The sequence below is a fragment of the Emys orbicularis genome, chromosome 3 (genome assembly GCF_028017835.1).
Source record: "Emys orbicularis isolate rEmyOrb1 chromosome 3, rEmyOrb1.hap1, whole genome shotgun sequence".
In the NCBI taxonomy this organism is placed as follows: domain Eukaryota; kingdom Metazoa; phylum Chordata; order Testudines; family Emydidae; genus Emys; species Emys orbicularis.
Window position 1 is genome coordinate 39,724,404 of NC_088685.1, and position 27,475 is coordinate 39,751,878.

Here is a 27,475-nt window from a genome sequence, read left to right on the forward strand (position 1 = left end):
CCTTTATACTTGTGCCACTAGGCACCATCACTGCTGAAGTATGCAGACTCTCATTGGACTCTTACCACTAGGCGCAACTGCCACCAAAGAGGGGGCCACTCCCCAGACCCCCAATGGACCCCTGACAAGTACTGAATTGTAGAACTACTTCTACTTCTACTTGGTATGAGCTCGGAAATGGGTCTGTTTCCATGAAGAATTTAGAGAAACTATGTAATGTTTTTGAGTAGAAGAAAGCTTTTGTACCCAGAAAAGGCATAAGCTAATGTTTGGGGGGATGTCAGGGAGGGTCTGAAGGTTCTGAATGCTTTCACCACTGTACAAAGCAAACTTTAGAGGTGCAAAATCATACAAAATGAAATGGCAAGAAATCTAAAATTGTGCAAAACAAAGCATAAATTTTACACAAGTCTGATGTTGATCTGCTGGGACCTCGGGGCTTGTATAGTTCAATTCACAATAAAGCATATTGTTAGAAGCCTCAAGATCATCTGAGATTAAAGTAACTTTATTTCTGAGGGCATTAGGCACATGGCATGGATTGTTTAGATTTCTATCTACAATATTTGGTCTTATTTTTTAAGTGGCATTCTAATCTGCTATTTGTTGTGTGATCTGGTATGCTGAACCCCAGAATGCCTAATCTGGCAGCTAGGCACCTGAAAAAACTATATTTTTGTTATCTATTTGCCCCCAGCAAGATGCAAAACAGTGATGAGGAAGGGCTGTTGTCCCACTGTGACAACCATATCATGATAAAAGTACTATAAGTCAATAAGGTATGTGACCTATAGTTGAGGAAAGCTATGAACATCAAGGACTCAGTACTGCACTCTGATGTATTCTATACATGGCATGCAACTTTTTAAAAATCTACCATTCCGTTAGTGCCCACATACAGAGCAGCAGCTAATCTTCTAAGATTCATGGGAGTGCATGTTATAAAAACATAAATCTTAACTGTGAAAAAGCATCTGTACTAAACCCATTAATAAAACCTTACTGAAAAAAGGGTTTGTTCATCTATTTCCATTCCTACTTGGGCCTTAGATGCTCACAGCCTCTTTCTAGCTATCTGTACTCAGCTTAACAGATGAGTACAGATCTGCACTTCTCACATAACGCACAGGCTAAAAGCATTTTTTCTTGACTGAAACAGGCAGTAACAAAGGACAGAAAATAGCTCAGTGAGAAATGCCAAGATAATATTAAGAAAATGAACTTTTCAGAGCCTAAATAGTTGTTCCTGGAACAACAAATACATTAAAATGCTTAAGAGAAACTGAGACTTGAATATTTCACATTTAAAGAGCTGTTCTTAACATTATCATAATCTGACTTATCCTTTTCAATAGCCATTTAGACACCTGGGGCGAAATCCTTGTCCCACTGAAGTTAGTGACAAAACTTTCATTGGAGACATTGGGCCAGATTTTCATCCCTTTCCTACTTTCTCTCTCTTCCATCCTCACTGCCTTTCCCTGCACAATGCCTTCAAAAGATAAGCCTGGGAGCTTAAATTCCTAAATTTGATAGACACTAAAAATCACGGTCTTAAAAATACACTGGATTTATGGTTTATTACAACAATCTGCAACCCATTAACCTCCCCTTTTTGTCCTATGACTCCTAAGGCATTAATTAATAGGCCACTTTGCTTGAATAGTCCCTTAGAATGTGTGTTAGCATAAGAAGTTAAACCATTCCCTCCACCTTGTATTTAGCTGTGACGCTAAGTACCTTTCCCAGACCTGAAGATGAGCTCTGTATAGCTTGAAAGCTTGTGTCTTTCACCAAAGTTGATCCAATAAAACATATTACCTCATTCCCCTTTTCTCTGGAACTCCTATGTGGTCTCTCTGGAACACAGTATGCTTTATTTAATTATTCTATTTCATATCTCCCTGTGCTCCCCAAGGAAAAACATACATACACACTTTTCCTACTACAAGTTCACTATCATTTTTACAAACACTGCACTCTACTGCACCTATATTACTCAAACATGTGCTAGTTTCAGGAAATAACTTCCTGACATGATGAACTGTAAGTGAACACTGAGATAATATAGTCACTTAGTGATAAGTTTTCAAAAAGTATCACATTTTTGATATTTGTATTCACAGAATAGGCTATAGTTCCAGTTATACTTTGCAATAAAGTGTTTACACTCATTAGGAAAGTAATCAAAACTTTTTCTATGTTTAAAACTGTTTATATTTAAAAGTGCTTTTCAGATACATCCTCAATGTTCTTCTTAAGGAACAGTAACATCACCTTAGTGTACCTTGGTCATTTCCTGTCCCCCACTCACCCTGAACCCAGGGTGATGGGGAACAGCGCTTTGGTCAAAGATACCTGAGAGACCAAGCATGTACCTGTCAGAAGACCAAGTCCAACTTTTCATCAGGCCATCTGATTGCTCACCCTTGGGTCCTACGTGTCTGTGTACACTGCAGCTGGGACATGCCTTCCAGTCTGGGGAGATGGGCACACGCTAGCTCTGCTCAAGGTAGCACACTAAAAAAAGCAGTGTGGATGTTGGCACATGGATGGCAGCATGGGCTACTCACCTGAATGGAAAGGTGCCCATCTCTCTTGGTCCATACTTGGCTAGCCAATGCCGTAACATCCACACTACTATTTTTTGGCAAGCTAGTTCAAGGAGAGCTAGTGTGAGGCTGCCTACCTGGGCTGGGAGGCATTCCTATCTGCAGTGTACCCATATCCTAAGGGGACCCAGATTGTATGGCAGGGCTGGAAAACGCTTCCTACTTAAGGTACCTGATCCATCCACCTTTACTGATCATTCTCCCCTCATGGGTAGCAAGGAAGCCTCGTTCTCTGTACGTGTAGAAGTGGCACAGCTAGTGAAAGCAACCCTCCCCTCCTTCCCACACTACTACCTTTTTTGATGGGGTAGCCGGTCACTCCACATGTCCTCCATCTCAGGTTGGGTTTTCCTGAAGGATGCTTTTTTTGTGTGTGGTCTCAGTCCCAAACATATAGTCTGTTATTTTTCCAGCAAGTGTAGAATCATAGAATATTAGGGTTGGAAGAGACCTCAGGAGGTCAGCTAGTTCAATCCCCTGCTCAAAGCAGGACCAACACCAAGAAAATCATCCCAGCCAAGGCTTTGTCAAGCCGGGCCTTAAAAACCTCTAAGGCTGGAGATTTCACCACCTCCCTAGGTAACCCATTCCAGTGCTTCACCACCCTCCTAGTGAAATAGTGTTTCCTAATATCCAACCTAGACCTCCCCCACTGCAACTTGAGACCACTGTTTCTTGTTCTGTCATCTGCCACCACAGAGAACAGCCTAGCTCCATCCTCTTTGGAATCTCCCTTCAGGTAGTTTAAGGCTGCTATCAAATCCCCCCTCACTCTTCTATTCTGCAGACTAAATAATCCCAGTTCCCTCAGCCTCTCCTCGTAAATCATATGCCCCAGCTCCCTAATCATTTTTGTTGCCCTCCGCTGGACTCTCTCCAATTTGTCCACATCTCTTATGTAGTGGGGAGGGGGGGGGGGCGGCAAACCTGGATGCAATACTCCAGATGTGGCTTCACCAGTGCCGAACAGAGGGGAATAATCATTTCCCTTGATCTGCTGGCAATGCTCCTACTAATACAGCCCAATATGCCATTGGCCTTCTTGGAAACGAGGGCACACTGCTGACTCATATCCAGCTTCTCATCCACTGTAATCCCTAGGTCCTTTTCTGCAGAACTGCCGCTTAGCCAGTCGGACCCCAGCCTGTAGTGGTGCATGGGATTCTTTCTTCCTAAGTGCAGGACTCTGCACTTGTCCTTGTTGAACTCATCAGATTTCTTTTGGCCCATCCTCCAATTTGTCTAGGTCACTCTGGACCCTATCCCTACCCTCCAATTTATCTACTTCTCCCCACAGCTTAGTGTCATCTGCATGTACCTTTAATCCTCTGTTCCAACCAGGATAGGACATAAGTACAGGTATACAACAGGTGGCACCTTCTACACAGCTTCTTTCCTCCATCATGTTCACCTTCTGAGCTTCCTCCTGCTTCCTGTTCCTCCCAATTACATGTCCTCCCAGTTTCTGAGATGACTGTCTCATTAGCCCAGCAATTACCACCAATTGTCAGTGACCCCCACTAGAAACAGTTCATCGCTCCAATTAAGCCTGCAGACGTCTCTGTGTTGCAGCAACCTCTGTGACCAGAGTACTACAACTAGCACTCTGTCACAGTCCTCATTCAAATGTGACTTCATCCACCCCTGCCAGACAGGTCAACAATACCTTAATAACCAGTGTGATCAAAGACAGATGACAGACCTAAAAGAACCAACATCTAGAGACTTCCCACAGTAGTCAATGGGAATTTTGCTACTGACTTCAACAGTGCCAAGATTTCACCACTGATTTTTGTTATGAGATTATCAGTGAACAAAGTAAACAGGGTCTCTATACTCTATACATAACCAGTTCTAAAACCAGACTGAAAGGGGCTTAAAAGATCTGAGGCCTCAAGATATTGCCAGAATTGTCTTGCTTTAATTTTCTCAGTAATTTACCTCCAAATGGAAGATCAGAAACAGGGAAATAATTCACAAGACTGACATCATAAAGAGTTTCTTTCTTGAACACAGGCCTCACAATTTTGTATTTGAAAGGCTGGTGCCTTGCAGATCTGTGACTAGTTACACTGACTATTGCCCTTTCTCTTGTCAACGTTTATTTCCGTTTTATTGAGGCACTTCAATGGGCCTACTCTGTACCTAAAGTTAAGGAACATGCATACGTGTTTTCAGGATCTGGGCCCCAAATTTGAACTTAGGTCACTACATTTATGACATAGTTAAAGTATAGCTTTACTACATAAAGGAAAAACAGTTATTCTGTGTAGTATATAATAGCCTGTTATAAGAACAGCTATTGGTCTGCCTTTTCTATCCTAGATGCTCATTCCTGTCTTTTCTATTTTATGTAATAGAATTGTTTAGTCTCTACATGTTACATATTATATTACTTCTGTACATATTGTTTATCACTATTGGGGATTAGAGTGCATTTTTATGTACCAAGGTTAACCTTATTTGGTCAAAAGATAAACCATAGCTATTTGACTTCAATAGGACTGTTCACGTCCTTAAAATTTAAGCATGTCCATAGGCATTTGCAGGATTGTGGCTCCCCACCCCGATTTAGTTGGGTTTCAGCAAATTAGCAACCTCTATAAAATCTCTGAATTTGAGTTCCAGCGAGGTCACTGAGGCACAGACTACAGGCCTGTAACAATTTTGAGTGTCATTTTTAATTTTAAAACCAGAGATCTCTGTAAGCCCAACAGAACAGTTCTCTTAAGTGTGAAATTCTGAATTTGCTCCAGCAGTCATACTTAGCAAACCAGGTAGAGAGATTATCTGAGACCAGCAGAGTCAGCTGTCACTTTTCATGTGGCTTCCGAAAATAGTTCACATTTTAATGCTAAGGCAAGATTAATGTTTTTACCATTCACTGTCCAGTACTATAGTATTACAGAACCTACTCTAGTTCACAGAAGTTTGACATGTCACATTTCATTTTAGCTATTGCAGTACTAGAGAAAAATATAAATTTCCTAAGCAATATTGACAGACAGATCTTATGAACACCAACCAAAAAGAACAAATGCCTATAGATTTGTATGACACAATTACAGTAGAGTGATTTCAGATGTTCTACTTTGGGATACCCTGTAAAATCAAAACTAGGCACTGAGCAAAACAAGGCTTAAGGGAGCACTGCGTTCATCAACATAATAATATGCCAAAAATTGAAAACATAGAAAAGACAAAATGTTTATCACTTTTCCATTTAATATAAAGTAATAATGGAATATCAGGTGTCCTGCCTCCCATGGTTTTTTTTTTTTTTCAAATTCTTAATGTTTCTGGCTTATACAAGTAAGATACCAAACCCTGAAGCCCTTATTCATTTTTCTTCTCAACTAAAACTGGTATCAGTGGGGATTTTGCCCATGTATGGGCTGAGTTTAATAATAATAATAAAAAAAAAAACAGAATAAGGATGTCAGGATTGGTCCCAAGATAGTCAAACAGAATAAAGACTAAAGATGGGTCAAGAGAGCTGAGTTTTTGTTTTGCAAAACTCAACAGTACTGGTGTTCTGGGTACAAGATCAAGTTTTTATCTGAAATACCAAAATCTTAAGACACTTGAAGGGGATTGGATACAAGGTTCCAGGTCTAAAACATCTCTAATAGGAACCACACGTGAAGTGCTCACCCAGTTCTGCTTGTGCTGCAGATTTCAGTTTAATTTGAGAGAAAAACTGAGGTTTGAGGCCCATATTTTCCAACACAGTTAACACATTCCTAGAAAAAATAATACTAATGAAAATTATAAACACACATCAAGAGGAGAATGGTTGCCTTCCTAGTACATGCAGAAATTTTACATAGACTGACACAGCATTTCAGATTTTACAATTCCACAGCAATTATGATGCCATGCTATCTCCTTTTAAGTACTGAAACTTACCATGTTTATCTGGTGTACCTGGAGCAGTAAATGCTGAGTATTCTATATCACCAACTCAACAGTCATTACTGTCTTCATCAAGCTGGCCCTTTATATTACCTCCACTCAGCTCTGCCAGGACTGGCAGCAAAGCCTCTCAAATACATAAAACTAAAGTCTTCACTATCAAACATCCCTTTCTCCCCAGGCATTCCTCCGTGGGTGGGGAGTTTGGCAGTGCTACTCCACAATTGGGAGGCATAGTCAGTTAAATTCAGTCTCATTCTCCCTGGCCTGGGAGAGGTTAGCAGCCAGTCTTCTTTTTACCAGTGTTTCCCTTCCTATGACAAAGAAGGGAGATTATTGCTACCCTGATTTATAGAACTTGCCCTATTTGGCAGAGACATAGTGCCCTGCCCTGCCCTACACTACAAGGCCCCTGATCCCAGGATCTAAAAAGAACAGTCTAAAAAGTTGTCTAGGAATTTTCCAGATAGTAGCTAAGACCTGAGTAAAAGATTTGTGTGTGTAGACAGTAGGGAGATTTGGGCTAAAACCCAGGAAAGAGCCCGAAGTATGTCTGCAGTGAAGACAAGCCCACAGCATCTGCCTCTGTCATTCTCTGGGTCTTTATCTCTTGCAGAATGACTGAAATGGGTTAGCTTCACCCTGAAACTTCCCCTCTGATCTGAAAAGGCCATTATACCCTGTTACAAGTCATTTTTAAAGAGAGTCCTCTGTCAGCGGTTACCACATTATTGTATCTTTAATATTAGATCTGGTCACATAATGGAGAAATTTAGTCATGAATTCAATGGGAAAAATGAACAAGAAATTATTTGACCAGCTACGTTAAATACATCACTATATGCCCATACATATACAACTTCTGACTACATTCCCACAATATGTGGGCTGTGGGTAAATGGTGGTGGCACAGCATAGTTTGACATACTACAGACTTTTCTAAGATATGGAATTCTTTACATGGACATGATCCTTGCCAACAATGATCTGACCATAGTCTAAAACTAAATGTAAAAAATAAGAGTCTTGTTAAAGCAATCCTTTAAAATTGTCATGTAAACCTAGCCTTCCCCATCTTCCCCAGACCTCTAACATACTAGTTTCATCCAATGTAGTACTACAGAAAACAGTATAGTGAATGTGGCACACTTTCAAATCAGTAAGGTGACAAAGGGTGACAAGGCAGGGAGCTCTGAGATGAAAGGAAGACATTGACTAACATTACTTATGTGGTATCAAAAGGCCTGACCAAGCTCCACTGAAGTCAATAGGAATCTCTCCATTGACTTCAAGGGGATTTAATTTTGCTTTTTGTAGGAAATTAACATTGAAGAAAAATGTGTGTTACAGACGTAGGCTTTCAAATAAAGTATGAAAGGAGGAAACAATACATATCCACTCCTTGTTTTAATAAACATAAATGACTTCCAATGCCAAGGAAGAAAAAGACTGATGAGAGGGTAAAATAAGGGACTTGAACTGTGAAAGAGACAATTGTATTTATATTCCAGGTTTAGAATGCTGTTTATCAGCGGAACTGTGTTCTGTTTATACTATATAAGGTGAGGATCTGATTAGCTATTGTGGAGGCAAAATAATCCTTCACCAGCTCAATCAAACAAAAACTGTACCACCATTTCCCGTCTTCACCTCTTTGAATCCCCACCAATCATATTTCTAAAAATAAGCTTATTTTCAAGGATATTCAATTATTTTCAGTACTTCAGAGTCTCTTGTACTATTTATTATACAAGTATCATTTCCATCAATCTTCATCTCCATGTTTTCAATTTTTCTTTCAGTCATCAACATTCTTGAACTAAAGTTTTCAAACTTCTTATCTGCAGCAATTGTAAACTCACTTGGAATACATCCTATCTTTTACCAATATCCATGGTGTTTTGAAGGCTTTCATGATTTGATGAGCCAGACCTGTCTTCTGATAGTGTGAAAATGAAAACATACAGGGTCTCAATGCACAGATTACACCAAGTTTACAGTGCAATTTCCAATCTTCCCTGGAATTGTTTCTTTTTTGTTTGGTGTTTTTTAAGCTACCCATAATGTGTGTGATCCAGATAAAATAATTAAAGACATAACATTCCAGAAATTGTGAAAGTAAATCTCAGAGCGCATTTCTGTATAAGCCAACTCCACTTCATATATTCTAAGGCCTTGTCCAAGAAAATACTTAACTCCCATTTACTTTGATGGGATTGAAGCACTTGCTTAAGTGCTGCTTTGAATAAGGATGCTTGACAGGAATGAACATACAGAGCCACTCCTGGCCCCCACTGTAGCCAATTTGTCTTTGTCTACCAACACAAAGCAGCTTTACTGGTAACCTGAGGATTCCCTCTGCATATTTCAGTACTTTTATCTGGTTGTAAGGTGCCTATAGAACAGTGGCAGTGAATGGGAAGGTAGAAGAAAAGGATAATGGCAAGAAGAGTGGTGAGAAGGATGTACCCTTGGGGAGGTGTTGAGACTAGGAAAAATGGGGGAAGTAAGGTGCAGAAGAATCAGAACAGATAACATGGTAAGGTAGAACTGACAAGACAAGTTATCAGGTGGCAAAGGACAAATGGATAACAAGAGAAAAGACCATTAACACCAGCACCCAGGGACCAGAAGACTAAGGGCACTGCAAAACAAGAATCTTTTAGTTCACACCTGCAGTGTCCACATGGGGGAGTTACAGCACAGCACTTTGGTGCACACTGCTATTTGGAACCCTGTAGTCCCAACTGTGGGGCAGTATAGACATGCCCTAAAAATTTTGCTGTAGAGAAAGGCAAGCTCTGCTATTAAGAGTAGAAGAGAACAGGAAAGGCAGTTTGCTGTGAAGCTGCATTATTGTTGCCATTGTTACTGGGAGCTCCAGCTGGATGCTGGGCTTTCAGGGGAGCTGGGAGCTTTTAAATTCTACCCCTGGAAGTGCTGGTGGTCACATAGGAGGCCACTTATGGAGGTACTGCCAGCATCAGTCATCCTGAGGTAGGATCCCAAGGGCTCCAGTTGTGCTTCGGAGGCCAAAAAGGCCCTGTTCTCCCAGCCTCCTCACCCATTGCTGCTGCTGATGGCCCTTTGCTTAGATCTGAAATTAGTGTTCAATTACACATTTATCCAAACTGAACACCTGTCACCAAACTACAAATGAACATATACAGGAAACCTTCAGTTTAAAAAAGAGATAATTTAACAATCTGCAGCTGGCCATGGCTCCTCCCTAGCTGGTGATTGGACTAGCAATTATTCTGAAATGGTAAAAATTAATAACAAGGAAAAAACTCTCTAAGGTCTCCGTAGGACTTGAAAGTTTCCCTGACATTCTGAAAGATACAAAGAGAACGCTTGCAAACTATTTTCAAAGTTTACAACTAATTAGATTCTACACCATGTGCTGTGTTTCAGTGGCCACTGTCCCCGAGCGGCTTAGGTCCTTGTTATGTGATACAATATTGTAGCAGGCAGTAAGTGATCAGAATAAAAGTGAGATTATGAATGTATTGTGTAAACCTTCTGCCAGGTGGTTAAGAGCAGCAGTGAGGGCTGGGTTCAATGTATCTAGTGTTCCTCTTTACAAATATATGAACTGACTCAAGACCCCACCCAGAAACCTAGGAAAATGAAACAAACCCATTCTGGGTGTCCTTAACAGCCAGAACTTCCCCACTTGCAAGCATTCCGAGTCTGTTTACAAACAAGTAAATCTTTGTTAGGGGGAAGGGAACACATTCATAAATGTGGGAAAACACAGCAACCAAATTATATATACACACACAGAGAATAACAACACCCTTCCAGCTATTTGGCAGTAGTCCACCTAACTCCCTTCCTACCCACTGGTGAGAATGTCCCATGACTGTACCACATCATCCATGCACCAACCCTACTCATGATTTGCCTCAGTGACATACAGTTGTCCAATTTGCAGGTCTATCTCCAGTCCCAAGGGAGATGCTTGACCAGCTACACCTTGAAGAGCCACCACTTAACCTAGCTTAATGATTCAGCTTTATTAAGGTGCGGTGTAGGCAAATAAAACTCTATATCAGCACTTGTCTCTTTTCACCAACAGAAGCAGTAGAAAGCTCTTTCTTCTCTGCAGCTTTTGGCTATATTGTTTAGAATTTTTCTCTATGTTTTGTTTAGGTTTCTTATTAGGTATCACATATTGATTACACAGAGTTCCTAGATATACCACACACAGCAGCAGCATTTCTCCAATCTTCCTCACCAATGCAATGTAACCGAGGTACTGTGCTGGCTGGTTGAATGAATATTTCTTGGCATTTCCTGAAACAGCCCTGAAGGAGTGTGGCTCCTCCCAGCTGATGGAAAGTAACTCTGTGAAGAAGTTCAGTGTACGGGTATGCTTCCTGCATCAGGAGAAAGGGAACTTGTCCTGCTGATGATGTCCAAAACAGGAGCTCTGCCAATAATAAATGGCTGTGGTTCTGCTGCTTACTGTGCCTGAGTCATTATTTTGGGGATTTGGCCTGACTAGGCTTATCCATCAGGAAATAACCATGAGGTCACATAACAGTATTTTAACCCTGACCTAGGATCATATCTACATAAGAAAGGGAAGATTCAGTCTCTTTGCCCATTCAGTCCTTCACCTTCTTGATGAGACCATCAAAAGTTAGTGCCATTAGTGCCAGCTGTAGGGGTGTTTTTTGAGATGTGACAACTTGTCCACCAGGAACTAGGTTTAGGCTACCATATTCATTTCCACATAGCCAATAAACAGCTGTCAGCTGGTGAGAACTTTTAATCACTACTGTGTTGGGTTGGGTTCCAGAGAAGTGCTGTATGTAGTTTGAAAATGAACCAGATCAATTTAATCTTGCATACAATCAGGCTGATCAATCAAATGTGCTATAGCAAACACTATTAGCTTAGAGAGTCAGTAAACATTATGGTGGTGTGCTTTAAATTTAATAATGGCAATAATAATGGAACAAATCCTTAGGGGAGCTGAGCATTCTTCACTCTTATTGATAACCATGAGAGTGCCTGTGCTCAGCACCTCTCAAGATTTGGCCCAATAATCATGATATATGCCAAATAAGGCAAAAGTAGTATCATTGCCCATTGCTTGTCTGGATCTATTACACTTTATTGTTTTAGGCAATACTTTATTCAGTTTGATGGTAAAGTTTTCTGCAAATAAAAGTAGTAACTCTTTGCTTATCAGTTTTCTAGTCTCTGATGTGTGATTTCCAGTGGTAACGGCTTTAATGACATTTGCCCAATTATCCAGCTGTCTGAGATATTTCTAAGGTGCCTATCACCATGGTATCTAAGCACTGACAAGTATATGACAGGAATTACATAAAAGAGTAATGTGTTCTATAGTAAAAGGATAATTCCGTGTTTTATAGTGTTTTCCTCATAAGAATGCAACCACAATTCATTTAAAAAAGAATACCCTTTTCAATGAAGCAGAGATAAGAGAATTTGTTTTTCCCCAAAGAGAAACTTCCATTCAATTATGATAAGACGGATTCTCTTGCCATCTCAGTTCTATAAAACAATAAAGAAAACCTCTTTTGATAATTTTTCTTTTAAGTAAACCAAATGCTCAGTCAAATACATGGGCATAACAATATCAGGTAATCTTTCTGATCTACTCATGAGAAATCATATTCCTCCCCAGAATTTAAGTCACTGGCAGACAGTCCCTTTTTGAATACCCCAGATGAATATTATCAAAAGAAATGTTCTAACTAGAGGTATCAGACAAGAAGACATCTTCTTGTCAATTGTCTGTAATGGGCCACTCTCTTGCCACTTCAAAAGTTATTTTTCCTCCCATGGTATCCTGCTGTTAATTGATTTATCTTGTTAGATTGACCTCACACTTGGTAAAGCAACCCCCATCCTATCATGTATTTACACCTGCTCCTGTATTTTTCACTTCATGCATCGATGAAGTGGGTTCTAGCCCATGAAAGCTTATGCCCAAATAAATTTGTTAGTCTCTAAGGTGCCACAAGGACTACTCGTAGTTTTAACGAGAGGTAGTACATTGTTCTGTCTATCATAGTTCCATTCACTTTAAGACTCATAAAAACCGATACAAAAATCATTGGAATTAGGGCCTCCCAAAAATTAGTTGGCTTCAGCAGAAAAAAGGAAAAGTATGTATGTATGTATCAGACTTTATTTATTTAATTATTTATTTTTATTTTATTTTCTACATTCCCAGTTCAAAACAGTCTTTGACTTTTACTTAGGAATCTTGCTGGACTAAAATGGAACAATCCTCTCCACCTTGGACTAACCCTTACATACTTTATTTGTCAACAAACAAATGATCTTTCTGCACATCTGCACATCTGCATCTGCTGGAGAGTGATCAGCACCTTGAAAGATCAAGCCCTTTTCCCACGGAAGGACCCAATTTTCAAATGTCAGCACCTAAAGCTAGAAATCTGATTGTTTATAGAACCGACTTCAGTGCCTGATTCTGTACTACTGAAATTAATGCGAGCTTTGCAAGACCTATCAGATGGGTATTTCAATATATTCTCAATGCTGGAAGGGCTCTAATATGGTAGGTAGATTTTCTACCTTTTTCTTACACATGGTGTGATGGGGTGTCAGCCCCACACTCACCCTGCAGGATTTAATGCAGGCCAGATGGGCCAATTAACCAATTAGGCAACTAATTAAGGAGGCTCAGCTGGATAAGAATAAATGGGTCCTATAAAGCCCAGGAGCTGAAAGCAGAAGGGGCTACTGGGAAAAAGTGGACACTCCCAGGAGTAAGGGAGGAGTGAGTAGGGACTTCAAGCTGCAGTCGCTCCTTGGGAAAAGTGAGGAGACTTTGGGAACTGGTAGGCCCAGGAAGAAAAGGGGAACCATTAGTAGGAAGCAGCCCAGGGAGAGAGCAGTGAGGCCAGGGAGAGAGCAGTGAGGCCAGAGAGAGAAGGCCCAGACTGCTGAGCTGAAGGTCCCTGGGCTGGAACCCAGAGAAGTAATCAGGCCTGGATTCCCTGCCAACTGGGTGAATGGCACTGAAGCCATAAGCAGGAAGACTGCCTAGGACTATTAAGGAGCTAAATCCACCCGGAAGGGGGAAACACAGATAGTGTCACAGCCAGAGGGCTGAGCCACAAAGAGGACACTGTGGTTCCTGAGGCTGCAAAAGGGGCTGCAGGGGGACGACAGAGACGGAGGAATTGACATTGGCCTTGAGCTAATCCCCAGAGTACCAGAAGGAGGCACCAGCCCAGTGGTGAATGGTGCATCCCATCACATATGGGAATAAGAAATGTTTTCAATGTATTCATACTAGATTGTGAATGCATATGGAAATTATCTTTTCAACATTTACAACTGTACCATAGACTAACTGACAATGCATAGTCTTGATATTTTCAACAGTAGGTCTTAAAGAATAAAACTGTTTATTCTTGTGTAGGCACATGGATGTCTTAATGTATTATATGCAATTTTCAAGGGTGAGTAGTAGCCTTATGAATGGTTTATATGGAAGAAACTTTTCATGCATTAGAAAGATAATGTCAGGTATCTGGACTGTGTTGCAGCATCTCTTTCCTATGGATTTAAGCAGTTTTTTGTACAGTATCTATTTTGTAGCAATATAGTGTGAGATCCAGATCCGATTGAAGTCAATGGCAAAGTTCCCATTAAGGAAATGTAGGCTCAGGGCCATACTGAGTACAGGGTAAACAACATGCCATCATTTTCATTATTTTATATGCACCTCAAATATTTCATCAGATATTAAAGTATAAAAGTTACATAAAACTTACCACTTCTTCATGGGAAGCACTTTCTACATTTATGCCATTAACCTAAAAATGAATATACCATAGAAAGAAAGTGATTTGTAACATATAAATAATGTAATAAAAATAAACATTAAAACATGCTTAAAACAAGCATGTGTGTGGAATAAATGTACAATTTACTGACCTGTATTAGTGCATCTCCTATAAATAACATTCCTGTTTGGTCAGCTGTGGGGGTTACAAAAGCAGTATGTTAAGTGAAAGACTTAAATAATGACATATATTGCTTCAGCACTTGCTTAAGCACACTCTTTGTAACCGTGTAACATTTTAAACTACTTTTCTTTTGAAAATGCCAGCGGCATAACAATCAGGAATCAGCCAGTAAACTAAATAGATTGGTACCAATTTTAAGCAAATTAAGAGAGTTACTTTCCATGCACAAAGGATTTATTTAATATGGAACACAAATGTCATTTCTCACTAATGAATGATTTCATTAAATTATGTGGAAAGTGTGATTCACATTTTTCATTAGTCTTGCTCAGACAGTAAAATAGGAATTTTAGAAGCTACTTAGCATCTTTTTTTTTTTTTTTGGCCTGGAACAAATTTAGAGGAACTGGTATAATTAAAGAAGCTGTGCCTAGAATGTAATAAAACTATTTAAGATGAAGTTTGAGTTCACTCTGTTCAGGAGAATAACACAACATATTATTTCAACTAGTAATTTGCATATTTTCTACATCCTGAAATCAACAGGAATGACACCCTGAAAGGGCACACACAACAAAGCTGCTTCAAATGTGAACAGTCACTTTTGGGAGGTGAATTTCACCTACTTCTGAGGACATAAGTTTTCAATGTGCATTCAGGGAGCTTACCATCTCGTAGAAGATGGTCGGCTGTTCACACCCTGATCCTGCAAACACTGATTTGGTTAACCTTAAGTACCCAGGTAGTCTCTTTTGAGACTACTCATGTGCTGAAAGTTAAGCACACATGTGGGCCTGAGACTTACAAGATTTTAAAAATATAACACTCAACTTAATATTTTGGGAGAGTGAAATGGAGGGAAGGAAGAGTCTGACCACACGGTACTTTCTCAGCTTCTGCCATATTGGATTTGACAATATGAACAATGAAGCTTTCATTCAAAATAGTTTTGTTTCTTAAGACATTGGAGTTACATCAGGGTTCAATTTGGTGCCATCACTTTGGTTGGATAAAATAAGTACCTTTACTTAATATTTGTTAGTATTTAGGCACCATTTAATTATTTTCCATTAATCTATTTTAAATGACAGCTTGTAGATACTATTAATGTAAAGTAAATGCTTTTTGGGGATTCTAACTTATCTTGTATTTAAAAAAGAATAATCATGCTTGCAATCTCTGGTGTATGTGTGTGTATATATATATATATATATATATAAAGTCAGCCTATAGTGAGGGAAATAGAAACAAAAGAAACATAGGATATGTCTATGCTGCAGTTGGGACAGCATAAGTAGGCACACCCAGGCAGGGTGACCAGACAGCAAATATGAAAAACTGGGACAGGGGGTGGGGGATAATAGGAGCCTATATAAGAAAAGGACCCAAAAATCGGGACTGTCCCTATAAAATCGGGACATCTGGTCACCCTACACCCAGGCTACCTCTAATCATGCTAGCTCACTAAAAATAGCAGTGCTGCTGTGGTGGAACAGGTGGTGACACAGGATAGCCTCCCGTGTATCTACTTATGGTCCCAGGTGGGATTGTACTCAGGTGGCTAGCCTGTGCCACCACCCACACCACCACAACTATACTGCTATTTTTAGCAAATGTGGACAATCAAAGCTAGCTTGGGTACGCCTACATGTGCTGCAAATGCACCTCCTGATTGCCGTGATCAGAAAGGTGAGCATATTATTCCACTGAGTGAACATCAAAATAAGGCACTTAGCAATAATAAGTAAATGTTTAGTTACTCCATAAAAGCCATGCTGTATGCTTGATTTTTGTGCAAACTTTCTAGTGACATTGGTGAGAGATCTGCTCTGGATTGAGATCAGTAAATGGACTACAATTTATACTCCAGTCCATGAGTTTAAATTTAAAATGGAAGATGGCTCTCCCCAGAACGTCACTGGCAGTGATGAACCTGATTCTAAAGGACACACCATTTAGATACCCAGACAACAGCCAGTTACAAGTATGTACGAGAAGACAAAACACAGGTTAAAATATTTTACTGGATCAAAAAGCAGGTGAATGCATAAACTTGGAAGGCAGAAAGTACTGCAAAATAGGTATATTTTAAACTCAAAGGCATCACCACATCCATTCTTTCACAAGAAACACTACATCTACAAACACTGTCTTACACAAAAACAACGAGGAGTCCTTGTGGCACCTTAGAGACTAACAAATTTATTTGGGCATAAGCTTTCATGAAATGCATGGAGTGAAAAAAAGTAGGCAGGTATAATTATACAGCACATGAAAAGATGGGATTTGCCTTACCAAGTGGGGGGTCAGTGCTAACGAAGCCAATTCAATTAGGGTGGATGTGGCCCATTCCCAACAGTTGACAAGAAGGGATGAATATCAACAGAGGGAAAATTACTTTTTGCAGTGACCCAGCCACTTCCAGTCTTTATTCAGGCCTAATTTGATGGTGTCAAGTTTGCAAATTAATTCCAGATGTGCAGGTGAATGAGCCCCTGAACCAATCCCTGCAACAAACCCCGTTACCAACTCACAAACCCCGTTGCCAACTCTGTCCGCATATCTATTCAAGGGACACCTTCATAGGACCTAATCACATCAGCCACACCATCAAGGGCTCATTCACCTGGACATCTACCAATGTGATATATGCCATCATGTGCCAGAAATGCCCCTCTGCCATGTACATTGGCCAAACCGGACAGTCTCTACGCAAAAGAATAAATGGACACAAATCAGACATCAAGAATTGTAACATTCAAAAACCAGTAGGAGAACACTTCAATCTCCATGAACACTCAATAACAGACTTAAAAATGGCCATTCTTCAGCCAAAAAACTTCCAAAACAGACTTCAACGAGAAACTGCAGAACTGGAATTCATTTGCAAACTTGACAGCATCAAATTAGGCCTGAATAAAGACTGGGAGTGGTTTGTTCACTACAAAAAATAAGTTTCTCTCTGTTGATACTCACACCTTCTTGTCAACTGCTGGGAATGGGCCTCATCCACCATGATTGAATTATCCTCGTTAGCACTACAAAAACTAACTGAGAGTAAATAGGGAAGTCTTGGTATGAAGGAATCACAAGCTATCATACGCCTTTCATTGTGTGAAACACTCACCCCCTCTAAGGGACTGGGAGGGGCAAAGAAGTGCTGGACACATGTTCCTTCCCCACCTTCATCTGCAGAACAAGTCTTGTGCATGGGAAGGGTACCACCAAGAGTATTCTTCACCCTCTGAAGGAATGGAGTAGTAGGTGTTCTACCCCAATAAGCTAGGCAGAGATGATAAAAAAAAATTCTTTTCCCTGCAGTGGTGCAGTTCCACGCTGTCCCCAATACATGTCAGTTCCTATGTGGCTCTCTAGAGCTGTTAGGAAGGGTATGTCTAAAATAAATGACCCATGGCATGGCCACAGCTGGACCAGGTCAGCTGATTTATAGAGCCGTGCGTGGATACAAATTTATACCCGCGGATGCGGATATCTGCGGATACCGATTTATATCCGCGGAACCACAGGGCTCTCCCGGGAACTGCAGCGGCAAAAGGAGCACAACGTGGGGCCACCATTCCCAGAAGCCAGCGTCCCATGCCAGCAGCTCCTCTGATGCGGCTGTACCACCCACAGCCCTGCCCCCATCCCTTCCATGCAGCTGTCTGCCTCTCCTGTCTGGGGGCGTGCGCGCCGCTTGAACACAATAGCATGACCAGTGGGCAGGGCTGAAGTTCGGGCTGGACATTTGGACTCAGGCTGGACCTGAAGCTCTGAGACCCCTTCCAGGGGAATGGGTCTGATAGCCCTGGCTCCAACCTGAACCTGAATGTCTACACTGCTCTTTTTAGCCCCACAGTCTGAGGTCTGCAAGCTCAAGTCAGCTGACCTGGGCTCTAAGACTCAATGCTGCAGGTTTATCGCAGTGTAGACTTACCCATAGTAACAGACGACTGGGGAAAAGAAAATCATAGCCAAATATTCTACTAGAACTTCAAAATAAGAAAAAGACTGAATCTAGGAATTGTCAGTTGTCATGTGTAGCTTTAATCCCTTATAAAACATGGACCACTTGAGAGAAAAGCATCTCTAACAATTCAAAAGATAACGAAACAATGAACGGTCAGTATCATGCGAGACAAACTTGATCACTTTTTTCACAGAATCAGTAAATGAAACATTCCTGGACTTCACTAAAGCATGGGGACATAATATTTCATAAAGTTATACCTGAAAAAACAGTATTTCAGACTGACTTGAACTGGCCATCAGGAAATTTAGACTTGAAATTAGATGAAGATTTCTAACCATCAGAGGAGTGAAGTTCTGGAACAGCGTTCCAAGGGGAACAGTGAGGGCAAAAGACATATCTGGCTTCAAGACTAAGCTTGATAAGTTTATGGAGGGGATGGTATGATGGGATAGCCTAATTTTGGCAATTAATTGGTCTTTGACTATTAGCGGTAAATATGCCCAATGGCCTGTGATGGGATGTTAGATGGGGTGGGATCTGAGTTACTACAGAGAATTCTTTCCTGGGTGTCTGGCACGTGAGTCTTGCCCACATGCTCAGGGTTTAGCTGATCACCATATTTGGGGTCGGGAAGGAATTTTCCTCCAGGGCAGATTGGCAGAGGCCCTGGGGGGTTTTCGCCTTCCTCTGCAGCATGGGACACGGGTCACTTGCTAGAAGATTCTCTGCACCTTGAAGTCTTTAAACCATGATTTGAGGACTTCAATGACTCAGACATAGGTTTGGTACAGGAGTGGGTGGGTGAGATTCTGTGGCCTGCGTTGTGCAGGAGGTCAGACTAGATGATCATAATGGTCCCTTCTGACCTTAAAGTCTATGAGTCTATGATTCTAACAATTTCTGAAAGAAAATAAGCACAGAGTAATGATAAGCAGCACTGTATAATGTTTTACAGGAATGCTTAGTGGTTGCCTTAGGGATTAGTGTTAGACCCGCTCTTACTCAACATCTTCATTAATTATCTGAAAGAGGAGTAAACAGTATACTAATTACATTAATAGATTATACTAAATTGGGAGGAAAACTTCAGGGTGGCCCAATGTGTTTTAACTAGGAGTAATGGTACAAAATAGAAAGAGTCTATTAGACTGTGAAAAACTCTCCCAGGGCAAGGGCCTTCTTCAGCTCAGTAAACTACAAATAAACAGACAAAACTTTATAGTGTGAAAAACAAGCCTTCATCAGATAAGGGATGGTCTGAAAGAACTAGCAGTTGTTTTCTCTCTCTGTTTTGTTTGTTTTTTTTCCCATTCATTAGGACTGTAGGTATTGCATTTGTGTTAGTATAAGAGGGCTAGCCATAAGCTGTAGAAGGCCAAATTATCAACAGGGTGAATGCTAAATGGTACAAGCACAAACTTCAGCACACCTATGCAAATCCTGACTTGTACCTTCATATTCTACACACAGACAGAGTCAGCATGCACGGACAGGAGTTGACATCTAAGTTAGTGTGCATATTTTCAAAGGTTTGCCACAATACATATCCTCACCCCGTTTCTTGTAATATATCTATTTTATTATGTTTAAGTGGTATTTTTGGATGTGAATTCTAACAGGCAAACAGAATAAAAGTACTGTTAGGGCATTCATTGAAATAGTAGCATCCAAATCCACTGCATTCTCAAATGAATTTTTAGGAGATATAATATGCAAGCACATTTAGAAACATACAGATCTTTTTAGTATGATTGATTGCCCTGGGGCTTATGAGTAGGGCACTATCTTTATCCTGAATGGTTAGAAATACAATTGCTGAAGTTTGCTTATTTTAATCCAAAGGGGAGCAATTAACCATCTTTATCTTATATTATAGTCAAAGTAGCACTGTATCAGCCAGAACAGTGAAAATTGTGCCTTGCTAGTGTACAGTTCATTAAAGCCAAACTTTATCAGATCATATTCATTCTCACTCCATTTGTCCTGAGCAAACAACCCCTACAAGTCTTTAATCTCTGTTCCTGGCAACAAGCTTTTCTTGGCTTGTTCTTGTCTCCTATTTACATATGAATCTTTTCTCCTATTCATCATATGATGAAAAGCTGATAACTCACCCCCTAAAATGCACATAAAACATTTCCCATATCATCATTTTAGAACTTCCAGAAGGAATATTATTAAGCAAAATGTGTGAATACATTTTTTTAATGACTGACAATTTTTAATATACTAAAGAGGAATTAAAACACCATCTACATGATATGGAGCAATTCTCCATCATGGTAAAGAAAAATCTGCCATGCCTAGATAAGACCATGTTATCCAGATCTGAATATGTTACTGCATGAAGAAATGCATTATATATATTTATTTTTAAAAGTCCAATCCTGTCATGTATGCTTTGAAATATAGTGTGCGATCCTTTCCACAGCTGTAGCTGCAGTGTATGTGTGTATAAGGATGGGAAAGAAAACCAAGCCAGACTTCCCTTCTCTCAACTAGCCCAAGACCCGGTACCTGGTGCTCACAAAATCCCACCCCACTTTTGGGGCACCAACCAAAGCAGCAGGTCTTCTCTCCCCACAGCCAGCTTCTGGGAGTTGGGAGGAAGGAGAAAGCCAGGCCAGGCTCACCCAATCACTCCTTGGAGCCAGCACATGGTTTTTGTAGCGCGTTCTTCCCCTAGGGGTAATGGGCCCTGTGCTGCTGCTAGGTAATTTAGTTAATCCTGTAGCTCAAATAGAATAGGTCTTTGCAGTGGTATTGAAGGTTCAAAATCAAACCCATCTGATGATACCCGAGTTTGTTATAGTTTAACACAACAAAATTTGTTTTCACCCATATTTCTTTTTAAAAATCCAAGGAAATTACATTAACCCTACATTCCCTACATTAAAAGAAAGTTGCTTTGGTTGCAAAGTCAATCATTTGAAAGTTAGGAAAGGGCAGTGCAACTCTAATTTTTGTGTTTGAATTATCAGTCTTTAAGTATTTTTTCCACAGCATGCTTGCCTAGTTAATGCAGAGTTTAACATGTACAAAGACAGAATTAAGGATGAACTGTATCTTGTAAGGTTCCTCTACGTGTGGCATTTCCTAACTTTCAAGTCCTTTTCTTTGCAACCAAAATAACATTATTTTAACATATTTATTATAAGAAAAAACAAAAATCACAACTGAGCAGTTTTTGCCTAGCATATTGACTTTAATTATGGATCTGTCTATCATCGTGTCTGATGTCAATTTCTTAATTTCTTCTCCCAAAATGTAACAATTCCTTTTGATTTTATAGCTAAACACTGTTAGTAAATTTAGCTCATTCACTCTTGTCAATTTCCTCTGGGAAAGGGTGGTTATCTGAGACATAGCTACAAATGGTTTTAACATTGTTTAAACTTGAATTGTAGACAAAGTTTTAAAGAACATTGATATATACTGTAGAATCTTGAGAAGAAGCCAGAAAAAGGAGATGTGATTGCTGTGTACTAATGGCTCAAAGGCTGAAATAAAAAAAAAAAAAAAAAAAAAAGGGGGAGATTCATAATTTAAGGGAGTTAGAATGGGATGATGATGTGGAAATAGCCTCAAACTAGAAACAGCACACTTAAAATAAAGTACAAAATCTTTTAAAATAAGACTCATGCAATTTTAAAAAATGCTCAGGGAAATAATCAAGGCATAATTTCTGTAGAAAACAGATACAACACTTAGGACAGAATATATAAACAATACTTTCTGCTCTATTTTAGGGGTTGGAATTCATGACGCAAACAAGGTTAATTTCAGCTATGAAAAAATTAATAATTAAGTTTGCTTTTGGAAAATTAATACATTTGATGGAATTTAGTCTGATTACAGAACTTAAAAATTTGTTCTCTGTTCACTTTAATTAGGAATTCACCTGATAGAAACTTATGAAATAATCTTAAAATTGTTAAATGTAAGAACATTTATTTACATTAAGGTCACATCTACACATGAAAGGCTTTGCCAGAATTGCTATACTGGCATTGATCTCCTAGTATGGATGTATCTTACATTGACAGGCAAAACTGCCTGTATGGCTTATTCCAGCTCCTTGCCCCCCACCCCAGGTGAAATAAGCTATACTGGCAAAAGTGCATTGAGTTTTGCAGGTATAAATGTGCCCACACTAGGAGCTTTTATCAGCACAGCCATGTCTGTCAAAAATCACACATCACTGATAGAGCTATTCAGGCAAAAATTTGAAGGGTAGACCTAGTTTAAAAGAGATACCCTGGCATTTACTCCAGCGTAATAATTACAGTGACAGATATAATATAATACCTACTATTTTATAAAAATATAATTAGGAAAACAGGACTTGGGGAATAAACCAAGCAGTTTTAAAAGAAATAAATATATTAACCAAGTATGATTTTCTTGGCAAGAGGAAACCTCAGAGAACAAACCTGGTCATTTTATTCTAACTATGGTTTATCTATTCTTGCGTACTACTTTTTTCCCCCACTGACACCGCTCAAAATGTAGTTTCATAGCTTTTATTTACTGTCCCAAGATTACTATAGTGCTAAGATGTTCACACATAAACTTATTGAGAGGAGAATTGTATGAATTTGTAATGCTGTGAGCCTTATTTCACACAGTATTGTTGAAATGGAAGGGAGAAAGCAATTTTTACAACACAATAATAAGCTCTGACCTTACACTAGTATGAAATAAAGCTTATAAACCATATATAAATTCCTAGAGCAAGCCTGTAGAGTAAGTCTTCAGCCAGACTACCTCAGGATGTAATTGCATCAGATTTCACAAACCAAGTAGGATCAGCCCTCCTGAGTACTTGGATGGGAAGCCCTTATAAATAGACTGAATAGCCAGTGATGTTATTGATTCAGCAAGTTTAACTCTTCTCATGATTCAATATGGAACTAGTGCCTTAGCATGATGTTAGGGGGTCATTATGGAGATGTCTACACTGCAATGAAATACCTGAAGCTGGCCCATGTCACCTGACTGAGGCTTGCGGGACTTGGGCTAAGAGGCTGTTTAATCATGGTGTAGATGTTCAGGCTCAGGCTGGAACCTGAGCTCTGGGACTAGGGTGACCAGACATCCTGATATTTGTCTTACATAGGCAACTATAACCATCCCCTCTTCCGCCCTCCCCCCGCCCCCCCACCAAAAAAAAGGTCCTGATTTTTCACACCTGCTATCTGGTCACCCTATCTGGGACCCAACCCCCTTGTGGAGTCCCAGGATGACCTGAGCTCCACAAGCCTGAGTAGTTGATGGGTAGCCAGACATGGGTTTTTAATTGCAGTGTAGACATACCCTATGTTCCTAGGACGAACAGTGCTATTGGAAAGAAAATAGATGTAAAGCCAAGTTCCTTACTGCCAACTACTTGTGGTCATTGAAAATCCTTTATCCCTTTTTTATAAAGGTAGAGATGTGAGTCTCAGGATATGTCTATACTGCTCCACAGTTCACTCTATGGGGATGTGAATAGCAGTGCTCATCAACTCCCCCATATGGATACCGTGAACTAAAAGGTTCTGAGTTTGCATTAGTGGTTTCCTGTTTGAAGAGGATTACATTAATGTGAACTAGGAATCTTTTACTTCACACCCATGGTGTCCACACGAGGGTGCTTACAGCACTTTGGTGTGCACTGCTATTAACCCCCTCACTGCTCACTGTGGACCAGTGTAGACAAGCTCTCAGTGTTCTGGCCAAATTCCAATATGGGTAATTACTTAAATTCCTGATTTAATTTCGCTGGGAATTCCAATTAGAGGTGATGGTGTTCTTCACTTCCTGTCCTAAATTACTGTTAACACACACACACACACACACACATATATATATATGTGTGTATGTATGTATATATATATATATATACACACACACATACATACACACATACATACACACACACACACACACACACACACTGTTTTTTAAGAAAAACAACAACCTTTTAATTCGAGGAGAATAGAGAAACATTATTTTTCTACCTTTAGTTCAGGGGTGTAAAACCCATTCTGTGGAGAGGACCAAAATCTATTTTTAATTATGGCCTGTGGACTGGAGTATAAATTTACTCATGTCAATAGAAGGACTGCAAAGAGAGCAAGGGTGCATTACAGCATTTATGTCGTAACTAAACTTTAAGTTATCAATCTTTATTCAGAATAGAGCTGGTCCAAAATTGGCTTTTTTTCCCCACACACAGAAATTTGCCACAACAATGACAAAATGTTCATTTTTGTCAAAATGCCATGGAAAATTTTGTTTTTTTCATTAAAACAAAAAAATGGCTGAAAATTGGAGTTCTAGTGTGTCATTCCGTTCTCTTGTGTATCATTGAATCCCTGGATGTGGTGAATAACAGGAGATGTAGACTAGCTGGGAATCCCAGACACAGAGGAGGATGGGAACATGAGACGCAAACTACAACCCCCATGAGGCACAACAACTCACATGTTCAGACAAAACATTTCAGGTTTCAGCAAAAATATTTCAACACAAAAATTAAAATTAGCTATGGAAAGCAAACACTTTGCAAAAAAGAAAAAAAGTTGAAAACCTAATTTTTCATCAAAAGCAATTAAACCAGCCCTGGTTCATAACTTTATTGGCACATTTAACATGTTGCAGTAGGAAAACATATTCCCTTCTAGAATCACCACTATTAATGGCTCTTTCTTCCTCATCCTCCTTTATTTTTGTCTGTCTTTCTTACCACTGCAGTTCAATACAGCAATTCACAAATTCACCCCCTCTGGGCTGCTGTCCTATCCATTTCCACATTACATCCACTAAAATGATCAGTAATTATATAGATAATTCCAACATCCAAAGTGTCACCAGTAAGATTTGAAATTAATATTCCAGTGAAATTAATTGGATGCAAGGCAGTTCATGCCTTTCTGAACTATTATTTCAAGCTGTCTGCAGATGAAGGCAGACAATCCTACATCACTTTGACTTGGTTAATGTTTTCAGCATGTTCTTAACTACTATGGGGTTGCTAGATTTTTTTTAATGAAAGCTTAGATTCCAAATTCTGCATATGCCATGCCAGCCCCCTACATTAAAAAGAAATGCTTCAAGAGGAGCAGATCTGTCCCACAGACAAATATTTGCCACCTCCGATTTAGCTGCTCACTTTTCCTTTCCAGATGATGCAAAGAAATGAGCAGATCTTTGCAGCAAACTGCTTGTCATCAGAGTTCCCTATAAAAAATGCAAAAATAACAGGAGTACTTGTGGCACCTTAGAGACTAACAAATCTCTAAGTCTCTAAGGTGCCACAAGTACTCCTGTTATTTTTGCGGATACAGACTAACACGGCTGCTACTCTGAAACCTATAAAAAATGCTTACTTTCCCCAGATGGCTAATTCTGAACAAGATTTTGCAAGGAAAACTAATACATCTGGAATATAAGCAATGTTTAATATTCTCACAGGGATCTGTATTAACAAGAGTAAATATAGTTTTTGTGTAAACAAATATAGTTCTCTAGGAAACAAAAAAGATAAAATGAGATGAACATGAAAGTCCAAATGGGAACTGGGATCAAAAGGTGAAGTGAACATTTAAGAATTCTACTTAAAACATCTTAAAGTCCCACAATAAAAGCCCATATAAGGAATTAGAATTCATTCAGAGCTCTTCGCCTGGATGGTTTCATTAGAAGAAGCTTTCTGACTCCTGTTGAGAAATTTGATAGAAACTCCTACCTGTCCTGACAGAAGGGACTGAAGAGGAGAGATGGTACTGTAATGATCCTCTGGGTCTCTGGCCAATATTACCTTATTTCTCAGAGGGCCTATAGGTATTCAGAACTCCTACAAGTACTGGGTGCTGACCTGACTCGGACAATGACCAATGCAGAGGTCAAAACAGTGGGAGACTAAGAAAGCTGGTAGGAGCCCTGGGGTCAGGGAATTCTCCCTTGCTCTAATATTCACTGGATGTTGATAGGTCTGCAGTGCCTGTAGAGCTTTGTCATATTTAAGCACTCTTCTCTCTAAGTACTGACTTTTTACTACAGGCATTCAAAAGGTTCTCTGAGATTGGCAGACTGGTGGCATGAGCTTCTACTGCAGTTTGGCATGTTGTTTGAGAGAAGAGCAAGAAGGCACACCAAGAAGGTGGAGTAGTCTAAGTTTATTTAATATACACAATGAGGGAGTTGAGAGGAAAGAAATTCATATAACAGGATCCTCAGCCTTACCATTTTTTGCATGAGTTCGGCTATTTGGATGTTCCTAAAAGTAAAGACTCTTCTACCATATTTCTGAAGTGGAGCTAGAGAAATCTGGAAGTTGTCTCAGCCTCTAAGGATGGAATCCTCCAATGTAAACCTAATGGAGAAACATCTAGACATGGTGTCTAAGCTGAATTTGCAAGGATGCCCTCCCAACGTCTGCTTTCACCACAATGGATGTCAGGAAATCAGTTATGAGAGTAAAATAAATTCGGTTCTATAGAAATTCAGACAACCAGATCCTCTTCATTTGATCTCATCTTTATGGGGCAAGAAAACACTCTAAGATAGAAATGGCTGCATCTTTATCTCTCAGTTTATAAATATGCGCCATGTTCCACCTTAAGAGAAGTGCCATATCAGTGGCGACCAGGAGGAGAGCAGAGTAGTATTTTTTTAAATTATTTTTATATATTATCTTAACAGCAGTTGGGTATCCTTTGAGATCGAAGACTGTACTGTGTACAAATGCAATATATTTCTATTTATTATTTGAAATATATGCTTCACAACATCTTGTGAGTTCCATCTTTTTTGTTTGTTTGTTTGGCATGTTGAGAGAAATGCCAACAGGAAAATGTCGCAACAGGAAAAGAGGCAAATATTAAGTAGCAAAAGCAACAATTACAATTGTGAGTGTTTATGTCTACAGCCCCCCAAAAGCAGCTCTACCTGCCAGGAATAAGTAATGCTCCATTAAAACTCAGCGTAACTCTTAGTTATAATGA

The 27,475-nt window shown here is 39.7% G+C and overlaps 1 protein-coding gene across 1 annotated transcript in view; it reads right to left on the reverse strand.

The window, feature by feature from the left end:
* Nucleotides 1-27,475, reverse strand: part of SNTG2 (syntrophin gamma 2) — a 480,514-nt gene that overhangs the window by 178,902 nt on the left and 274,137 nt on the right. Inside the window, exons 5-6 of the mRNA XM_065401720.1 lie at nt 14,481-14,524; nt 14,318-14,359 (exon numbers count right to left, since the gene is read on the reverse strand). Of these exons, the coding sequence (XP_065257792.1) occupies nt 14,318-14,359; nt 14,481-14,524 (86 nt within the window). The remainder of the gene's footprint in view (nt 1-14,317; nt 14,360-14,480; nt 14,525-27,475) is intronic.